Source organism: Atta cephalotes (assembly GCF_000143395.1).
Source record: "Atta cephalotes unplaced genomic scaffold scaffold00009, whole genome shotgun sequence".
Taxonomy (NCBI): Eukaryota; Metazoa; Arthropoda; class Insecta; order Hymenoptera; family Formicidae; genus Atta; species Atta cephalotes.
In genome coordinates this window covers 3,026,462-3,047,303 of record NW_012130073.1, presented here as the reverse complement: position 1 = coordinate 3,047,303, position 20,842 = coordinate 3,026,462, and the positions used below count along the sequence as shown (strand labels likewise).

Below are 20,842 nucleotides of genomic sequence, written 5' to 3'. Positions count from 1 at the left end.
TAAATATGTGTTTACAATGAGTAAAGCATCTTATATTAGAAAAGAAAATGTTAATTTAAAATTTAATACATTTTTCTTTCAATATAAGATGCTTTCATGATGACACAGTGTAACACAATGAATTATTACATTCTTATTGTCTGCCAATGTATAAAACTGAAATAATCATTGTATATACTATTAGTTATTTTTCACTGGGAAAACTACTGCAATTGAGTGCAAATTACATTGCACTGCAGTTTACACATTTCCATTGTTAATAAATAATTAAATTCTTTTAAGATTATATGATTATCGTGACAGAAGCAATATATAATTAAAATGATTCAATTCTTTATTAACTGAAAATATGTGAACTGACTAGCATTCAATTATACTTAGTTCCTGCACTAGTGTTCCATTAGTTTTCTCAGTAGAAAACATTATCTTTTGATGGAAAGAAACACTAATTGCACTTTCCATTAGATGACATAAGTCATATTGTTTCATCTTTGTTACTCTGAATGCCAAGAATAACATTTATGTCGACTTGTGTCACTAAATACACAGCATCCAATAATAATAAGTGTACGATTTAATAAATATATTATAATGTAAATTATACAATAATTGAATTAAATATTCTTGTGTTACAATTATTATATCTTTTTATAATTACATATAATTACTTGAATTTTTAGCTCAATTCGTCTAATAAATAGTTGGCTCATACAATACGGAGCCTCCTTTTACAGACATCTCCATCGCATACCATACTTGTATCCGACATCCCGCTGTACATACCGTTACGAGTAGGCAAATATACACGCGTGTATGTACGCACGCGTGCAAGTACCTACGACTTCTGCGAATATATATAGCGAATATATGTAGCTGTAAACTCTACGACGTGATCATCAGCCTTCTGCTCGCCATTTTTCTTGAATGAAACCGATGACGTGGATAGGGAAAAAAAGGAAAGAAAAAAAGAAACAATGCTGTGTATCTTTCGCGAAGATACACACGTAAGCGGCTATTATTAGCGGGACGACGTTTTGCAGTCATGTGGACATCGATATCCTTCGATTTCGCATAGCGCGAAGGACGATTTCCTCCTCTTGCGCTCGAGTACCTTTTTTGTAACTCTTTTTAATGCCTTGTTTAAACGAATGGTGTTACGTGTTCGTGGAACGATCGTGCGAACTCTCCGAGTGTCTCTGACTTCCACCCAGACTTTGTAATGACCTTAGAAGAGATTAAAGTGCGATCGATCGCCATGCTCGCAGGTGGTTACGCGATTTTTCTTTTGCTTAATATATATGTACATATACATCACGATGGGAAAAATAACGGGACGTTGAAGAGACTTGTGACGTAGCATATTATATGACAAACAAGTCCAAAAGAAAATACCGCAAGAAAGACGTTAAAAGAGAGAACATCTTTTCTATTATTCTCTGTTTAACTTAAAAATCTTATATTCTGTCCTCTAATTTATCAACCTCGTATTCAACTGTGATTTTTCTTTTGTTTTGTTTAAAAAAATATTTTTCTTTTTTCGAAAGCAAAAGTTCATAAAAATTATTCTTTTATTCTACAATCCAGGAAACAAGACATTATTTATCGTCATTTTACTGTTGTTTTGATTAGGAATTCACACTCCTCTAGTTTTTACAAGACAGAAAAATCACTACAGTCGCACTGAAAGTGTCATCTTTTGGCAAGAAATACATGAATGAAAAAAAATTCTAACAAATCAAAATTACTCATTGCTGTATGGTTTTAATAACAGACTCCTTCTGAAGATTAATAAATCGACGAGTATATTCTTAGAATCATCGAGGAATAAAATAGAGAAGAAACGGGAAACGAAGTCACCGAAGTCGGCGGGGAAAGCCAGAGAAGCAAGGAAAGCGGAAGGCAAAGGAGTCCATCGTTTAACGGTAGAATCTCGCGGAGGACCTCGTAGTAGCCGCTCGTCGTTGACATACTTATTCGAGAGAACTTCGCATGATCGCCTTCCGAGAGTGCAAGATCGGCCGGTTTAAATCTTCCCGCGCGATTTCGACGATTGGATCCAAAGTTACGCCCAATGTACCGTCTTCGATTTGCAACAACGGTATAGCTGATCCGGCGACGTGCCGACGTAGCTTTGACCTCGTTAACCGAATAAATTAAACAGCCGTCGTTTAACATGCGTGCGTCTACGATATTTCATTGCGAGGAGACAAGAGAGAGAGTACAATAAGCAAAATTCAAAACTTCACTTGAGAATGTGTTTACTCTAGCATTCATATTCGCGCGATTCGATTTGAAATTACCTTTCGAATCGAGCCATGATAATGCCTATATCATACCAGTGATTGTAGATTGCATTGTGACGGTATTTCGGAGTTATTTGATAAAAAATATTTCTTTAGTTTGCTTCATTTGTTTCTAGTGTTGAAGATGAGACGGTCACCCGTATCGATGCAACCTGTTCTTAAGTGTGCCAACGAGAATTCTACCAGATAACTGGTTAGATAACTGACTTATCATCTCGATTGCAGTATTAGATGAATATTAAGCTGGGAAAATGTTACTGCTGGCCAGTAGATTCTTTCTGATTAGTCAAGAGACGTAAACGCGAAGTGATCTCCAATTGCTAGTGTGATACAGGCATAAAATATTGCAAACTTCGAGGAAGTCGTTCTACAATTCGATAGTAGAACGCCTCAATAAATTAGTTACAAACGTTTTATTTATAATTAGTTATACATGTCAACAAGAACTCTTTCTCGGCGATATTCGAAGAGATTCAGTGAGATGCCGGTTTTTCTATGACAAATCAATTTTATCATCGATTTCTTTCCCCAGCTCGATAATTCATGATTAGTCTTTGTATCTTTATCACGTATTTATTCGTGAGGTATAGGCTGAAGAGCACATTCTTAACAGTGTAACACTTCGCTAGCTACCTGAATATTTATCTAACACTGCAATCGAGATGATAAGTCAGTTATCTGAAAGACTGCCGCGTAGAATTCTGGTTGGCACACTTAAGGACAGGTTACACCGATACGGACGACCGTCTCACCTTCGACATAGGAACAAGCAAAAACTAAAGAGCAAATGAAATAACTCCGCAATACATTGAGAATATTTTGTACTGTTGTGTGAATTACAAAAACTTTCTCGCTTTCTAATTAAAAAATTTTATGAGTCTAATCAAAATATTCTAAGTCTTAAAGTCTTAAATATTCTAAGTCTTAATTGCAAATTAAGTCAGTAATTTTTTTCCAAGACTGGCTCACTTTTAAGAATTAGATTCCATTCTACAGAATTTAGAGAGTTAATAATGTGTAATAATTTAATTATGAAAATTAATAATTTATATCCTACGTAAATTATTCTTATGGCGCGACATCATCTTCCCAGGAGAAAATTTCAAAAGTTTATGATTTCGACTGCGAGACGCTTCGTTCCTTTCACGAGTCATCTAATTCAATGATATATATTAAGATCGTTGTATGGCGTGCAGTATTTCTCTCGAAAGAAATCTGATCGATTGTCGGCGAAAGTTCAATCGCAAGCTCTTTAATGGTCATTCGAAGTTAGCCTGTTTCCACTTAAGGAGTCATTCCTCCTTAGAAACACGGTGAAAAGAAAGTTCCAAGAACTCGCATCGAGTTCACCCTCGATCGAATCGAATCAATCGAGAATAACAACGATCGTAATAGCTCTGGCTTAATCTAATCAGAAACGAAAACGTAATCGAATACGATATACATCGTATTCGAAATCACAGCGATATCGCAAAATTATGATATCATGTAAAATCAACGATCTTGTTTAAATCATATTTTTCTTTCTATCTAAGAATACGTCGCGCGTATTAATACTTTACCGCTGAGTCATCCCAATTTTTTTATTTGGAACAAAAAAACAACAGACTTAAGAGTGCGTCTCAAAGAGTCACAAATTACTTTGAAGTTACTGTCAAAATATTTTACTCTTTCAAAAATTATATCATTTAACATAAAAGACACGTAAACGCGTGTGACAAGAATTTACAGTACTTTCATTTCTAAAAAGGAAATGTATAAATCCCTTGGAGAAATTCCTCCACATTTCTTCACTAACGACCGCTAATCACGCGATAAAGAAATCTGATCTCAACATTTTAAGACGCCGCGCAAATTATTCCGATAAGATAGGAATGTGCCAACGGCGAGACAGATGGAATTTGTACCTCGGCAGCAAGATCAATCGATTCTGAATATCGTGATCTCGCGAAATCCCATCAGGAGCTGTATTCTCGAAAAATATCGCCAAAAATGTTATATGAAAAAATGTTATATAATATACTCTGTTATGGATTTTCTACAAAAAGCTTAAGCATCTAAGCATCTAATCTTAAATCTTAAACCGTAAGAAACTGACCAACCACGGTCGAATGTGAGAAGAATTTTATTTAAAGTTTAAGTAACGGTTTTTATTGTAGAAATTCATTAGACATCAAAGGAGCAATGGTAATCCGATCTTTCGAGAGAAAATATTATTAATTGTCATTTTTAACTTCGTTGTGTGCCAAAATATAAATCAATTCATTTCTATAGTCAATTTAAAAGTAAACAATATTCACATTAACGCACGTACTAATAAATTAAATTTCAGTCAAATTCGCTACATTTTCTTGAATTTGAAGAAAACTATTTTCTTAAATTTAACTCCATTTTAAATCAATTAACGATATATTGAATAAGAAGAAAAATTAATCAAATTGAGTACAATTTGACATCAATTTAATAGCGAATTTAACATGTATTGTAGGTTTCTTTAGTAGTATTTCCCGTATGCGGGAGTTTTTTGTTCGGAAATAAAGCTCCAGGGCAGGCACTGACAGAAAAACCAGTCTAGTTACTGGCCTTTCATTTTCCCGTCCACTTCCAGCGGTCGCGAAGTCGCACCGCGCGCGAGACAACTTTTTTTCGTTCCGGTAGCTTTTCCTGTCGGTTAGGAAGGCGGGAAGGAACAGGAACGACAGCGGACGCCTTTCGTCGTGTCGTCGTGTTCCATCTGTCGCGCGACGTAACCACGTGACGCCCGCAGAATGCACAAGCGCCTTCGGGCGCGAAGAGAGAAGGGATTAGAGGAGCGTTGCGGCTTCGGCGCCCTCGATATATTTCATGCGTAAAGAAATGTATAACATACGCACGGCGCGTCGCGGTGCGCCAAACGTTTAACGTCTGCTTTTTAAGCCTTGTGTCTGTTTGTGTTTCGCGAAGCAAGAAATTGCCCCGAGACCTCGGATGGAGAAAGAATTATTAATAATCGTATTTGAACACAATAATAATTTAGAAATAAGAACATCATGTAAAATCAACTAACAATAAGTAAGAGAAATGCCACTTACGTTCCAAATTGAAATAATACATATATTTAAATAAATTGAATTGACCAAAAGAATCTTTATAACAAAAAACAACTAATGCCTATTAGTCTTTTTTCTCTTTTTCATTATTCAAGAAATTTATCTCAAATATAATTGTGCCGATTACTTTAGCGCAATCAAACTGAAATATATAGTAATAGTCCCCTCAAATTCGATGTTACTAGCATCTTAAAATCTATAAACAAAGAAAAAGTATTTGAATTCGATTATATCAGTTTGTGACTGATCAATTCATTCTCTCTCCAAAATCTCGGAGCGATTTCTAGCATCGTAAAGCTTGGGAAGTGATGCGATGTAAAGGGAAGACGTAGCCTACTTAACATCGATCGGCTAGAGACGGAAATCTTTATTCGCGACGATGGCGAGTCCGCGGCGGAGATTGGGACGAGTAAACCGGTCTGGATCCCTTGATGTAAATTAGACATGCGAGCCAAAAGACTCGTGACACACGTGTAGCTATTGCAATGAGCGGGATGAGCCTTTCTCGCAGAGAGAACTGGAAGAGAGTTTCTTCGTTTTTCCGCGTATCTGTCGAGTTGCGAGCAACGTACATACTTATATACGTACACGCACGTACTCTACGCGTGCAAGCGCGTCCGTTGCTCGTTCACGGCTCCGGGCCTTAGCGATCACGCGTCGGCGAACGCGCGAGGGAGCCTCGCTCTGCGAGCAACAGAAAGACAGAAACGATCGAGGCTGAACGACGAACGTACGCAAGAGTCGGCGAGATTCCGGCATATCGAGATATTCGAGATCACAGACGCCAGCATGACGCGAAGTAAAAACAAAGTCTGTACAGGAGAAAAAGAAGAGGAGGGGGAGAGAGAGAAAGAGAGAGAGAAAGAGGGGTTGAGAAACGGTCAACGGTCATAACGCGGATTATTTCGCGCTCTAGCCGACCACGGCTATCGTCGAACGGTCAATTTCACGGTCGCGGCGTCCCACCGGGATAGGAGGGAAGAACCAAAGATTAGCCTGCGGTTTCCCTGCAGGAGTAAACGAAAACCAGTTGGCTGCTCCACGCCCATAGTGCGCATGGGACAATCGCCTCCTTTTTTTCTCCGTCTTCCTCTCTCTCCCTTTCAATAGTTTCAACGTACCGTTCTGATCGGTCTGTCTCGCTCGCACGGCGATCCTCGATCGCGCATGGCACACTCACCTTGATGATCAGCTCGATCTCGGGTACGTCGCCGTTACTGGTGCCGTTCTCGTGATTGTCGTCCGCCATCCTGACGGGGATCTTCGTACGCGGTGAAGAAGAAAGAAGGCACTTTTGTCCTGTGGCGTTTCTCGGCGACTACCTCTTTCTTTCTTTCTACCTCTCTCTCTCTCTCTTTCTCTCTCTCCTTCTTTCTTGCGTGACTCGACGCAAAACTGAACGAAACTAAAGAACGAACAGAACACAACGCAAGTTCGTTGAATACTGACTGAATTGACGCAACGCGTCACGATCGTCACGACTCACCTCACGCGTGCCGCGCCACGTTCACGCCGATGGCGCCGCCTGCGGCGCGCCCGCCGAATCACGTGACGCTTCTTTGCGCGCGCGCGCGAGAAATGCGCCTGATTTGAAAATGGTTTGATGATTACTTATATTTTGGTAAGAAGATTACTTATATTTTGTATAACGAATTACAGAATAGTATTCCGAATTTAACGACATCGTTACATTATCGTTACGCAGGTTTCATATATGATGAAAAAAGTTATAAAAGAATAATATAACGATATCATACTGTTGTTAAGAATTAAAAAATAGAGGCCCAGATAAATCAATTTCTAAGTAGTAATAACATTTGAGACGAATCAGAAATTAGTCCTGAATTTTATAAGACAATGTAAAGCCGATAGAAATTTGACATTAATCAGAAATTTGCCTTATATTACATTCAACTGTCATTGTATATTGCATTTGGTCTTTTTACATTATGGTTTGATGTGTTTTACTTGAATTCCTTACAAAAATTTTATTTAATGGAAGTTACTTTTATTTTGCTTTTAATACTCGATAGATAATTAATCTATCTATTTTCCAAATAATAAATTTCTGCAAGAGATTTTTAAGATACTAGAATTTTTACAAAACATTGTAATAATATACAAAAATTAGAATCTTTTGAAAATTTTTATGATCTATTCTAGATAAGTCTATTCTAGACTTTTACGTTATTTGTATAATTACCATATGATAAATTTTTCTATAATTTTTCTATAATTGCTTCAATAATTGCTAATCAATAATTAATGTTACAGTATCATAATGTGAATATTCCTATTAAATACGTTTATCGCGCTAAAATATAAATAATTATGCACAACGATAGATCCAGATATTTGCTGCATAAATGTTTTTCAAATTTGCTTTTCTTCATCAGGTGCGCAAGTAGGCAATAATATTTTCTTTAATGACTCGCTATTTCGAGGTTCTATGTAATGTTTTGCAATCTTCAAAGCATCTTGTAGAGGCGATTCTATTCTTCTTCCCTGTAGATAAACACAATATATATCACTTATATTTCTGTAAAAGAATATATATATATTTTGAATTTAGACCTCATCTTGCGATTCTTTTAAAAAATTCTCCTCGATAACTGAATAGCGATGTGATTTTTTAAGAGCATAGTCCGTGTCATCTTCCATTATATTTTCTTTAAAAATATATTTTATTTATTTCATTAATGTTTTGAGATATTTAACTCGTATTATATTTCCTTATCGTTATTACCTGCACCTCGATATAACGTGACATTGTTGATCAAAATTATGCAGAAAATAAGAAAGGCAAGTCTTAGGAATGCCATCGTGCAATTTTAAAGGAAGTGAAAGTAAAATTTGGAGGAAATTTGGATGATCAAAAACAAATTAATTTTTAAAAGTTGAGACCATGATTGGAACTGACAGCTATTTTGTTTATGACATTTCAATCATGAACGCGTCGGGTACTGTGTGATATTATCGACGAGATAATTGCACAACTTCAGATTATTTCGAGATTTAATATACAGAGTATAAGGAAGATGTATTGGATGTTGAACATTTCAGTTGAAATAATCCATATGCTATATTCTTAACTATGATTCTTAAACAATATAGCAACAATAATATTTCATATGTACATAATTACTAATCCTCTTTATATAGCAATAAACGTGAACTCGTTTTACGTTTGGTCGGATCGTAGAGATTATCGTAAATTCTACAGCCAGAAATTCTTATGCTCTCTTACAATTAAACTTTTTCTTCTTCCGCTTACGTTCGCGCGTCAAAAGAAAAGTATGTACGACGGACCAAAGAAAGAGGATATGTTGAGTGTATGGAGTTCAATCGACAGACTATGAAAGCTATGCGTTCATTATTAGTGTGACTTCTAATCGCTACAATGGTTAGTGCTCCGCTTTTTTTCGTTTCTTTTTTCACCTAATAGCTTATTTTTCAACAGACGATTGAACAACGAATGACGAATTTAAATTATACTAGGCCGAGTATAAAATATACAATATATTATCAATTTTTCTTACAAGATAACACAAAACTAAGAGTGTTCCCCTCCAATTTTAATAAACTTTGGATGTGTTAAAATAGATAAAAAATAGATACGTATTTTTTTATAAACCAATCAATTTCTTTCAAGAGAGGACTTCACTCTTTTATCATGCAGTTTATAAAAAAATATGCCTTTTATTTTTTATCTATATTTTATATACTTAAAGCTTATTAAAATCAGAAGGGAATACTTGATTATATTCCCTTCTTAGTTATAGCTTTAGAATATAAAAGATTACTCGGCCGTCACCAATTCTTCGATTCGGTGGCTAAGGATTATAATATTAATTCATTAGTTCTTTTTCAATCTCGTTAAAAAATATGAAAGACGCAAGCATACCATCGTCGATATGAGATTCGCGATAAGATTTTTTTTAAGTATATATGTATATAACAAATTCTCGTCTAAATAATTAATGTTGTCTTGATTAGAATAATATCTCATTCCACTCTAACGGTCGACTTGAGATCTCGTCTCATTGACTCATCATTAACAACGATAACGTATTTTCGGTGCGCTGTTCGGCTTGGACCCAAATTCTAAAGCAATGGATAGAATAGCGTAGATTACTAGAGAGTGTAGGATACACGCTTATAGAATTATTTCACACATGTGTATCATAAATATCGAACATGATCATAAATATACGAATAGGATAATAGTAATAATTGACTAATTTTGGTTTTATACGGACATCCCTAATTGCTTTATCCGTTAATTGGTATATCATATTCTGCATCCTAGAGCATTAATTAAAAATTTTCGTTCGAATGCTCGTAGCTTTTAATCTGATTAACGAGCCTAATTTCGCAGTGGGTCCAAACTCTCCAAAGAAAAGTCATCAGTTCCAATGCACAGCCCTCTACTAAAGCCATCCTGAAAATTTTTCATCATGTTGTAACTTATTTAAAGAGCCAATTAAAAAGTAAGAACTGCATGTTTCACCTTCATCTCCAGCAGCTTCTTATCCAGTAGACCAATAGCGTTTTCCAGTTCTTGTTGGCTAGGATTAGATGTCATAGTCGAAGCTCCGAATTCTCCCATTTCGAACGGATCCTTAAATTCATTCTTCATATTTAAAGTTGGTGTAGGATTGAAAGGAATGCTACCAAACAGATCTTCCTTGACTCCGTTTTGACGTCTTGAGTCTTTCGTCTTTGGTGGTGGTGCCACTAGAAAGGAAAAGTCAATGTTCTCAATGCATATATCATACAAGTTAATTAATGTCCATAAATTATACATATACTTACGCAGGGGCGGAGGACTGGTTGTGCCGTTAGATTGTGAGAAGAAGTTTGATCCCGAAGATATCTGACCGTTAAGAAGTGGATTATTTGACTGATGATTAGCAAGACCATTAGCTGCGGTCTCATAAGCTCTTGGGTTGAAATCTTCCTCAAACTCATCCATCAACAGCCCTTCCAATTTGGTGCCAACCGATGGCATCGGTGTCGGCTCATTTCTATAAAAAATAAAAATGAAATTAAGAAAGCAGAAATTGATGAAATTTACAGTGATTGTTGACCATACCCCATGAAATCATCGTCGAAATTCGTCTCGAAACTTCTCGGCGGAACTGGCGGCGGTTGCTGAGGTCCATTAGACGTATTTCCGTTGCTGTCACTCATATTCAACAATGGCTTGCTAATCGTACCATTGACCTGTGATGAATCCGTAGGAGCTCCAGGTACGTGAAGAATATCGGGTATATTATGCTGCGATAGGTATGCCGACACATCCGCCTAAATGGAAACAAAAACATAATTAAGAAAGATCAAAACAACCATTATATCATATTACGTTAAGAATCTTATAAAAAATACATTTCATATATTTTTTTCTAACTAACCGAGCCTTTAATAGCCGCCACATCTTGCAATCGTTGCCGATAAACATTATTCTCGTGTTCAAGTCGTTTTATTTTTTGCTGCAACACCATACAACGTCGTTGCGTCTCTAGATCCTTGCCGGATGTTTCCAGGAACCTCCTGTAGGCAAGATCGAAAGCTTGACCGATAGTCAGCGTGATCTCCTCGGCTAGTTTGTCGCTAACGAAAACGAAACATGTATGCCTCTCCGCGTCTTCTTCCTTCGCGATGAAACTGAAGAATTTCTTCTCTCCTTTGTCGTCGGCGCAGTATGAAATTCTATGTAACGGATACTGATGCATAATTCGCTGCAAGAATAACCTTCGATCAAACGATGTCCAAATAATCGAGCTTTGGATTCGAGCGTGAATACGGAAAGTAATTGTCGCATAAAAATTAATTCTTCACGTCAATAAATAGCACCTTGGGCGTCGTTTTCGTTTTCGGTTCTTGTATCGCCACGCCATCGATGCTTATGGTGAGTTCGACCTTCGGAGTTTTAGTGCCTTCGCTCTTCTTGAGTTGCTGATTGAATTTCAGTTTGCAAATCGCCTCCTTAACGACCTCGATGCCTTTGGGTTGGTCCACCTCTGTGCTGCCCAAATACTAAAATATTAAGTAATAGGGAGATGATGACAAAAAAGAAAAGACGACAAGAAAGAAAAATATGCGCAATAATTGTTGTACAAAAAACAGAAAAAAACGACGCAGCATGGAAAATACTGTGACGTATCTAAAAAAAATTCACATTAAAAACGCGGTACAAATGTACTTATTATTAATGACGGTCTTTTCTTAGCGCATTCCTTCGCACTCTGCATATTTTTGCATTATAATCCTTGCAAATTTTCCGCATACATTTGTAAATTAGCAGCGCACGACATCTCTCGTCAAGGTAATTTCCAAAAGAATAGTTATCTAACTACTTATAAGTACTTAAAGTATAGATAAGTCGCTGCATGTATATTTAAATCTTTTACGTAACTAAAACAGCTTAAGAGTTCCGGATATCTTTAAAAAATTTATTTATCAAGAAAGATTATAGCACGTAGATTACAGAAAAAGAAATTGCTGACAAAAATGAAAATATTGATTATGACTTTTATTGCAACGAAAGCGAGAAAGGAAATGGATATACATAATAATAATAATAATAATAATAATAGTACTACTAATAATAATAATAATACATCAGGCAGGAAAAATAATCTTAATCGATAATTAATGGAACTGCTTGCAATCGGGTACATTTCACAAACCGAACAAAAAGAAACGAGACATTTCATAATGATGTTTGGAAATAAGACGCACATCTAACGGAAATTTACGCTGCATTCCTTCCTCCCGATAAAATATTTATGCACTTTAATCTTATACGAACGACGCGAATAAACGTAACACTGACAAATTGCGCGATATTATCGTGTTACGATGACGTTTCACTGCGTAGTTTAATGATCTTTGGATCATTTATATCCTCGATCAAATTACATATCTTCTTGAATGACGGAATTGTATCCCGATCACTTACACAAAATTGAATCTGATCTGATCATTTTAATTGCATTTTCCATTTTATTTCCTGCTTATGTAACAAAACTATAAAATTTTAACTCTTTCAGAATTATAAAAAATTCACATAAAAATTGCTAAATTTTTAAAAAATTATTCTTAATTAAAAAATTCAGATTTTTTTTCTCTCAACCTAATGAAAAATTAAATCAATTCTCCAGTCGATTAAAATATGATATGTTAAAACATGGAGAAATTTTTCTTCATTTGGAATATCTTCCAAAAAAAATATGGGGAGAGCAGGATTACAGAAATCTAATCCGGTTAGAGAAAAAGGCATGTCCGGACATGTTAATTCCGCTGTTTCGTGTTTAGTGGTGACGACACAACACTCGTTTCATTCGTGAGATAGTGAAATCTGGCCGCTCGCAAAGTTTCGAAGTTCAACGAACTCGTGGCGACGCGCCGGTTGAGGTCTTAGCGTCTCGAACAATTCATCCGCGATATGCCGGTATTCGTATTCACGAGGAAACTTACGTACGTGCCGGTAACAATTCGAAACGAAAGGCAAACGGTTGCAAGTTGCACACTTTTTCCGGGTGACGCAAAATGAATGAACGCTTCGAGACTAGGATCTTTTTTCTATTTCTGTGCAAGTCATTAAAAAGTAATGAGATTCCACAATCGGCTAGAAAGTGTAAATCGCGAGTTACTTTCGGTTTTTACACGATTATTTCCACCTTTTAACAACCGAACATTAAACTCCTCCCGTCATTAGATTCAACCTGCATCTTTATGAGATATCTTTACGAGACATTTCAGCCTTTCGTTTCCAGACTTACGATTTCTTTCTTTATTATAAAAAATATTGAATTTTTATGAATTAATTATCGGAAATTTTTATATTTCTATGAATCTGCTTTCTAATAAATTTTGTTTCAAATAAATATAATAATTTATCTACTATAAGACATTAAAATTTAATTAATTGAAACATATTTTTTCTCTAGAAAGAATAAAATAATGAAGAATGTCTTTGTTCTCAATCAACTGCCTCTATTTTCATTACCTTTCCGCTTGTTATTGCTTAATAGTTGCCAGCAATTTCTCCGGCTTTTCCCAGGCCATACACGATACCTCGGCGTTCCACTCAGCGAAATAATCAACTTAGCTTAATTACGCTCGTTAGCAACGGAAGGTAACTAGGCGAACGCACGTCGACAAATTCCACGAAAGCATAATGGATATCCTGCTCAGTGAATTTATGAACTCGATGAGTATACCAGAGATGAAATTAAAAGCGGAAAAAATAGGATCGACGATACGCGTCGCGACGACCTCGACCTTTCATTCCGTCAGTTTCGAGAAACGGTGCTGGGATGATACTTGTAGCTTCATTGTTATTAATCCCGCGATGTCGCGACTTCCATTAACATGCAAATTTCGTATCAATATTCAAGAGTATTTACAACCTTTTAAAATGCAATCTTAATAAATTATTTATTAAGATTAATCTTTAGAGAATAGAAATTTTTAAAATCTTACAGCTTTTCTTAAGTAAGATTTGTTGTAATTAATTTATTATATTTTTTACTTAAAATACTAATTTTAATGCATATACAGTAACTTTTCCGTCCTGTCAAGAGTTTCATTGTTTCATAAAATCATTACTTCCAATTTTTTGGTATAAATTTCAGTATAAATAGTGACTTGCAAAAGTAATCGTTACAGTTCTTCGCGAAAAAAAATTCAGGACATAAATAATACCTTTATAAGACAACATATTATTCTAATATGAAGAAATCCTTGCAGTATAGAAATCATACAATACCTTGACTAGGTAGGCGATGTGTCCTTTTTGGAGCGCATCCGGTGGGTGTATCCAGTTTCTACTTGTTCCTACAAACAGGAAAGTCAGGATGGTTTTCAACCTTTGCCATAACAGCGGCGAACCATATTTGTTAATACTAGTTGCGATACACATGTACTGAAGAGTCAGGTTACTCACCTCCGTTTTTGCTCGGTTGATTTTTATTATTCGCCGAATTCTGCGCCCATTTCAGTAATGTCGAGTTCCTCATGTTGTCGGCCTCTGGTTACAACCGACTCTCAGACTCCTCTGCAACACAAATTACGACGAATCGCCAAATTAGCGTATCAAAGAATTATATTTTCAATAAATACACTGAGAAAAAATATAGTTAATTTTAATAAATATTTAGTTCAATTGCCAACTGAACATTTACTTATAGTAAGTAAATATTTGTTCAATAAAAAAAGTGATTGTTAAATCAAATTAACATTTCTTTTATCAAATAAATATATCTTTATATTTAATAAATATTTAGTTGGCAGTATTCAACTAAATATTTATTAAAATTGACTATATTTTTTTTCAGTGTAGTGCGTAATATAATAAAATTGTATTATTTCTGAATCTAGAATAGTTTAAATATATCTACATAAATTAAAGTAATTAAATTTAAAATATACATAAAATTAGCAACTAAAAATTGTTTTCTGGTTTTAATATAGGTATATATACTATATTTAACTTTTCTTTTCGTTCTAAAAAAATATGACTCATAAATATAATTTTAAACGTACATACGAGTACTATTCTTTCGCTGTTCGTGACAATGAAAGACTTATAGAATGATTGTTTATGAAGATTTCAAGGGGGCTGCTGGTCAAACATCAAAAGCCAACGCCAGCGGTAATTTTTCCTTTCCCTCGACATTTTATGAGATGGGATGTGAGTTTTGGACTCTATCCAGGTTACCGTTCTCTTCCTATTTCCACGATTTCTCGCGCATCGCCTTCGCCTTTATCTGTGTCTCAAAAATCATTTTCTAACCGCGCACTTAAAGCTCCTTGCGACGCAGAAACTATTACGTGGTCAACGAGAGCTCGTGACCAAAGAGTGATCTCGTTTTGTTGTAAAAAAGCAAAAATATATCAAGCAGTGTCCATGCAAAATTGTAATTTATAGATAAAACTTTTAAAAATAAATTCTAATCTTGTAATTTCGATATAAATAATTAATCTCCAATAATACACGTTCTACATATTAAAGTCATTTATATTTATATTCAGGGTGTATCTGAAATAACACCCACTAATCATACAGTGCTGTTCTTAATAAAAAAACTGAATCAAAAAATTTTCTATCATTTTGCAATTTTGGCAATAGATAACGAGATACTAATTTCTAAAAACCGATTAAAATCGATGTATAAGACAATTTTAAGATATCTTTCAGTGTTACTTATAAAATATTTTGAAGATATTTCTTAAAGAACTCTTAAAGATATCTTAAATTGCAAAATGGAGGATTTTTCGACTCAGTTTTTTTGTTAGGAATAACACTATATGATTAGTGGGCATTATCTCACATACACTCTGTGTATGAAATATAAATATAAAATTGATGTTATTTTATAACAATTATTATAATTTACTGTATATTTTGCAACAATTATAATTGTAACGTTATGTTATTATATTAGACACAATTTTAATCGCTATGAATTACAGTTCTAGATTGACGCGGCCCTGAGGGAGAACGTAATGAGAGCGTGCATTCTGTCCTCTCCTTGCTCTTTCATTGGAAACGATTGCAGTCGCGAAATCTTTGTTCGACGTCTCCCGTCATTGCTCTCCTTGTCCTCTCTACCCGCGTGAGATCCAGTTCTCTTTATCATTCCTATGAATATCATTCCTCTGAAGAACGCGATTGAATCTTTTGACGAAGCTTATGTATATTCATAGAAAATCAGATCAATTACATGCATGTTAACACGTATATACAAATTAAGTTTTCTCTCACGCTCGAAGTGTTTATCTGTCGCTCCTGAGTGTCTCCCGTGATGTTTTTCTTCTTTCTCGAGAAATACTGATTATTATGATAATTTAAAACTAAATGAAGGATCTCATTAAGTCTATTGTTTCTCGTAGGGGCCGTGGACACACAGAACCGTGTGAAATCCACTTACAGCGATAGACGATTGTTCGCGGAGTACCAGTGGTCAGCCTTGAAGACGAAGGCTAAATCCTTTCGCGTTTCATCATCTTGCGTATGACACCACCTCAGACTTCGAAACATTAAGTATCCAATTGGAGTATCAAGTATGTGCAGATAGAGACATCAGATAAAGTGCGATCGGTATATTATGTTATATAGCACGTTTCGTTACGTATACATCTCTTACTGATTCTTATATCCATTTTTATTCCACAAATCTACATTCTATTCCTAATCTTCTACGCGACAATTCAATTGATAACGTGTATCAATTATCTTGAATTATTCACGAGTGAAATATTTTTATGTTAACCTCAAGTTAGTTCATGAAAAGGACAATTTTTACTGAAATGTCTTAAAAATTTAGTTACGAATCTGAAAATAACTTTGCTGGACCATCAAAATAATATGCAAAATACTCAAACTAATTGCTAGAATGCTTTTTGCAGCATCGCTCATCACATTTAGATTTCTAGGTAACTATTTTAAAATAATCCAATAAAATTATTTTCGGATATTCGTATTTAATTAATTTTTAGATACTTTAAAAAATCCCAAAAAATTGCTCTTTCAGAATATGTTAAAAATTGAGACTAGAATTAGCTTATTTGGAGAACAAAAAATACTGAGACAAAGAAACGTAGTTAATTTGTTTGTTTAATGAAGCTAATTATACGTGCGAGAATTTTTAAGCTTATCTCAGGTAACTCCAGAAATATGACACTTATGCCGGAAATATTTGAATATCTTTTTGCGCGCAATTTGACTGCGTAATGTCACGGTGTGTAGGCATGTTTGCAAGATTAAACGGTTTATCTACATACATCTTCCTCGAACAGAAGAGGAATGCAGAGAATCCATCCGTTCCGATCCATTCGGAATTCCGATACCACCTACAGCTGCATTCGAACGTGAAGACAGCCTGGGAATAGAATTTTTTTCATTCGCGTGAATGAGAACGTCTGACGTTCGCAGTTAATTCGGCAATGAACGCAATTACAAGTGAGCGGTCGAGACTGGAATCTTTCCGCTCGATACGCGCGAGCGAGAAAGTCCAAGAGCTCGCCGAGATGTTCTCAGATATGTATATGTTTGTTAAGCTGGCGTAGCCACTAACACGAATAAAACAAGAATTTAGGTATTTGTTACTGTCAGTTTCTTTCTTTATTTCCACTTTCGTTGTGCTGGCCTGCATTTAAAGACGATGGCTGTACTAGATTAAATTTAATGGAATTATATAAAGAAGACGAGTTGTAAAAAATAAAAAGAAAGGAAAATACTCAAAGTAATAAAATCACTAAATTTCTTATATCGTCGCTTAATTTTCTTATATCATTCGATTAATTTTATTAATTGCGTTATATAAATTCCAATAATTATAAATGTAATTAATTATGATTGTAAAATTATCAGATCAATATTCGTTTTCAATAAAAAAAATTCTGAATAAGAATATGAAATAAGAAATAAAAATACATAATGAGTCAATAGCATAAAGATCACAAGAATTCTTTTACCAGTATTAATGTCTATTAATATTAGTACGCAGGAATATCGCATGAACAATTAACGAGTATTTTATCAAGTCTCGGGCATCTCTAATCTAACCTGATTGTAAGTATGCATCGACCGTCGGCCATACGATATTAATGTCACATCAATAACACGCATTCAAGGATAATCACATTTTTAAATCGGCGAGTATCTCGGGAGGATGAGAACATCTTCGACGAGATCGACGTCGCGGTTCGGACGACTCGGAAATGGGCGCAATCGCTTTTGTATTCGAAATGGACGACGGGACGGCCGATGTCCAGCGGCCGTGCCTGGTGCCATTTGAGAGGCGTTTAAGCGCTGAAAGGTGGAGGTTCGGATTTAATGCACGACTTCCTATTCCTCCCACGTAGGCGCAAAGAGGTCGAGCGCCAAAGCCGAAGCGCGTTGTGCCGGCCCGTGCGAACGAATCATGGCGCGGATCTGTGCCGCTCTCTTTCTCCGATGTGCGATACATCAAACTGCCATCAAACGCCCCCGTTTCTCCTCTCTTCGCGTGTTTTTTCGCAGTCGCGATTACGATTCGCGACGGACAATAGTAGTTATGAAACAATTAAACCGGCATTTTTCCGCTGATTGTAATCAACAAGTAAAAGTAGTAATCACGAGTCCTTGATGATTAAACATACATTCATAATAATAACTGTGTATTCAATTATATAAGATTACATTATAAGTATATGGCAAAAAAGAAAAATATAAGATATAAGCGGTATATGTATTATTAAATCAATTAATGTAATGCAATTTAAGTCAAAGCAAATGTTTCATAAAATGCTCGAGGAAAGGATTGAAAAAATAAGAAATGAATAATTAATTGTCGAGCGATAAATGTTAAAAATATTAGATAGTATTAATATTAAAATATTACTAAGAGAATATATTAAATTTTAATTAAATCTGTTAATATAAAAAAAATACTAAGTTTTAATAAATACTTATTTGAACAGTGCCAACAAAGTTTTACTTGTAATAAATAAATATTTATTCAATAAAAAAGAAATGAATTGAATCAAATTGATGGTTCTACCAATAAACATATATTTAATAAATATTTATATTTAAATTTATTGAACACAAGAATCATTAATTTGGATCAACTCATTTCTTTTTATTGAGTAAATATTTATTAAAATTTTATATTTTATTCTCATTATATTTTTTCCTCAGTGAAATAATGAATAGCAGTGTCCCACAGTATTTGAACATTGCGCGTGTAACAAATGAACTTTTCTCTCTGTACTTGTAATAGGAGCAAAATCTATGTTTAATGCTTATACAAATGTGAGCCAATGTACATGTATTCGTTACGTTAATAATAACATGGAAAACTGCAAGTGTGCATGTTGACACGTATCGACTCTTCCCTAATACTTCCGATACATATAATATCTATATAATAAGCAGTTGTTTCCTCTTTTTCCTCTGAATCTCCCACATCGCTGTTTTCTTATTATACACATTTTTTCCATCAATGCTATATGTTGAAACTATCCCTCTAATTAACACGATCGCCAAGTTCTTCGCAAGCGCTTCAAGTTCCCCTGTGGGAACCGTGAAAGTTGCTCGGTTATTATTCGCGGAGCTTTCATAACGCAAAGATGTACCGTTGTAAGATTTAGCTCGCAGCAGGAAAAGTTGCTTTACAATTTATTACGCGAAAGTGAACTCGGCTGCATTTATTAAATGCATAAGCCCCGGCTGTTATGTGACACGCGTTGTTACCCGCGTGAGTTGCGTACGTTAACGTGCGATGGAGCCCGGATTCTAGACAAGCCATCGAAGAAAGTAGAACCCTCACGCCGTCGTCATGCACGACCGCGCTTAGGCGCGATAGCAACTTCGCCAAACCAAGATCGCACACGAGAGGCATGTCTCGCGGGCGCCTACATCCGCCGCGGGTAGATTATCCGTGACGTTTCGCGATAAGAAGGATAGAAAGTATCGGTTTCTGCGCCAAGCCAAGGTATCGGCGTGCCACAATTAGGCAATAATCGAGAACAGCGATTAGTCGTGTTTCCTCGACACGTAATTATCTATTAATAGCGCGACGAGTGCGCTACAGACCTCATACACATAGACGAATGTTTTGTTTTTCTCTATTCTCCGAGATCTCGCCGAGTAAAATAAACTATTCATAGGTTTAAAAAAAAAATAGTAAATTATTTCTATGATTAACGCTCGTTTTATTTAGAGAGAGAGAGATTCTCAATAAAAGAGGACGCAAATCGCAGTTTTGTATACAGGATAGTAGTTTTAATAAAAATCTTTGAAAGAGAAGGATGTACTATTTCTTTTTTTCTTATTCTTTTTCTTATCTATTTTTCTTTCTTTTTCTAGGAATTGTTAAATGGTAATCAAAAGTGGTTTTCTCACAGTCAGACTCTTAGAGGGTCTTTAGTCTCTAGTTTTATCCCAGGAAGCGTTCAATTATTCGTCGCGGTCGATCAACAAAAGATATTACGACTACCACGTGTCACGCGCGTTACTATATTTTACATGCATAACACGTACAACGAGGCAAATAGATAGCGGTCCTTTCACGAACGTAGGGAGCGACGTTCGTACGGAGCGACTCATCGAGAGCACATCAAAATTCTTCGTGTCAGGGAACGTGAGGCGATCGTGTCTTGACACACGAATGAAAGGATCTTCTATTCGACGCCACTCGCCGGAAACACAAAGAAAAATCGTGGCCACACAAAAGGCCCTGCACTCGAGGGAAACGTTTTCACACGAACGCCATTCTTGGGCAATCGGCATTACGACAGACAGCGTGATCAATTGATTGATTCAAATGTACGTCAAGATTATTTTTTCAATGTTCAAAAATAAGAAAAGCGAGAGAAAATAATCTAATTAATATTGTAATGAAAAAGCGGATAATGTTATTAAACATTATATATACTTCTAAAAGTTTGGACAAA

The 20,842-nt window shown here is 35.4% G+C and overlaps 2 protein-coding genes across 2 annotated transcripts in view; both read right to left on the bottom strand.

Annotated features, from left to right (window-relative positions):
• Positions 1 to 6,641, bottom strand: part of LOC105627499 (chloride intracellular channel exc-4) — a 13,440-nt gene extending 6,799 nt beyond the window's left edge. Inside the window, exon 1 of the mRNA XM_012208778.1 lies at positions 6,573 to 6,641. Coding sequence (XP_012064168.1) covers positions 6,573 to 6,641 — 69 coding nt within the window. The remainder of the gene's footprint in view (positions 1 to 6,572) is intronic.
• Positions 6,642 to 9,758: 3,117 nt separating this feature from the next.
• On the bottom strand, positions 9,759 to 14,418 carry LOC105627498 (PTB domain-containing engulfment adapter protein 1-like). The gene is made up of 8 exons (XM_012208777.1): positions 14,346 to 14,418; positions 14,169 to 14,236; positions 11,249 to 11,431; positions 10,807 to 11,133; positions 10,488 to 10,699; positions 10,208 to 10,419; positions 9,903 to 10,129; positions 9,759 to 9,833 (listed from the first exon to the last, which is right to left on the bottom strand). Exons 1-8 carry the CDS (start codon positions 14,416 to 14,418, stop codon positions 9,759 to 9,761), a joined length of 1,377 nt encoding a protein of 458 aa, XP_012064167.1.
• Positions 14,419 to 20,842: the final 6,424 nt, after the last annotated feature.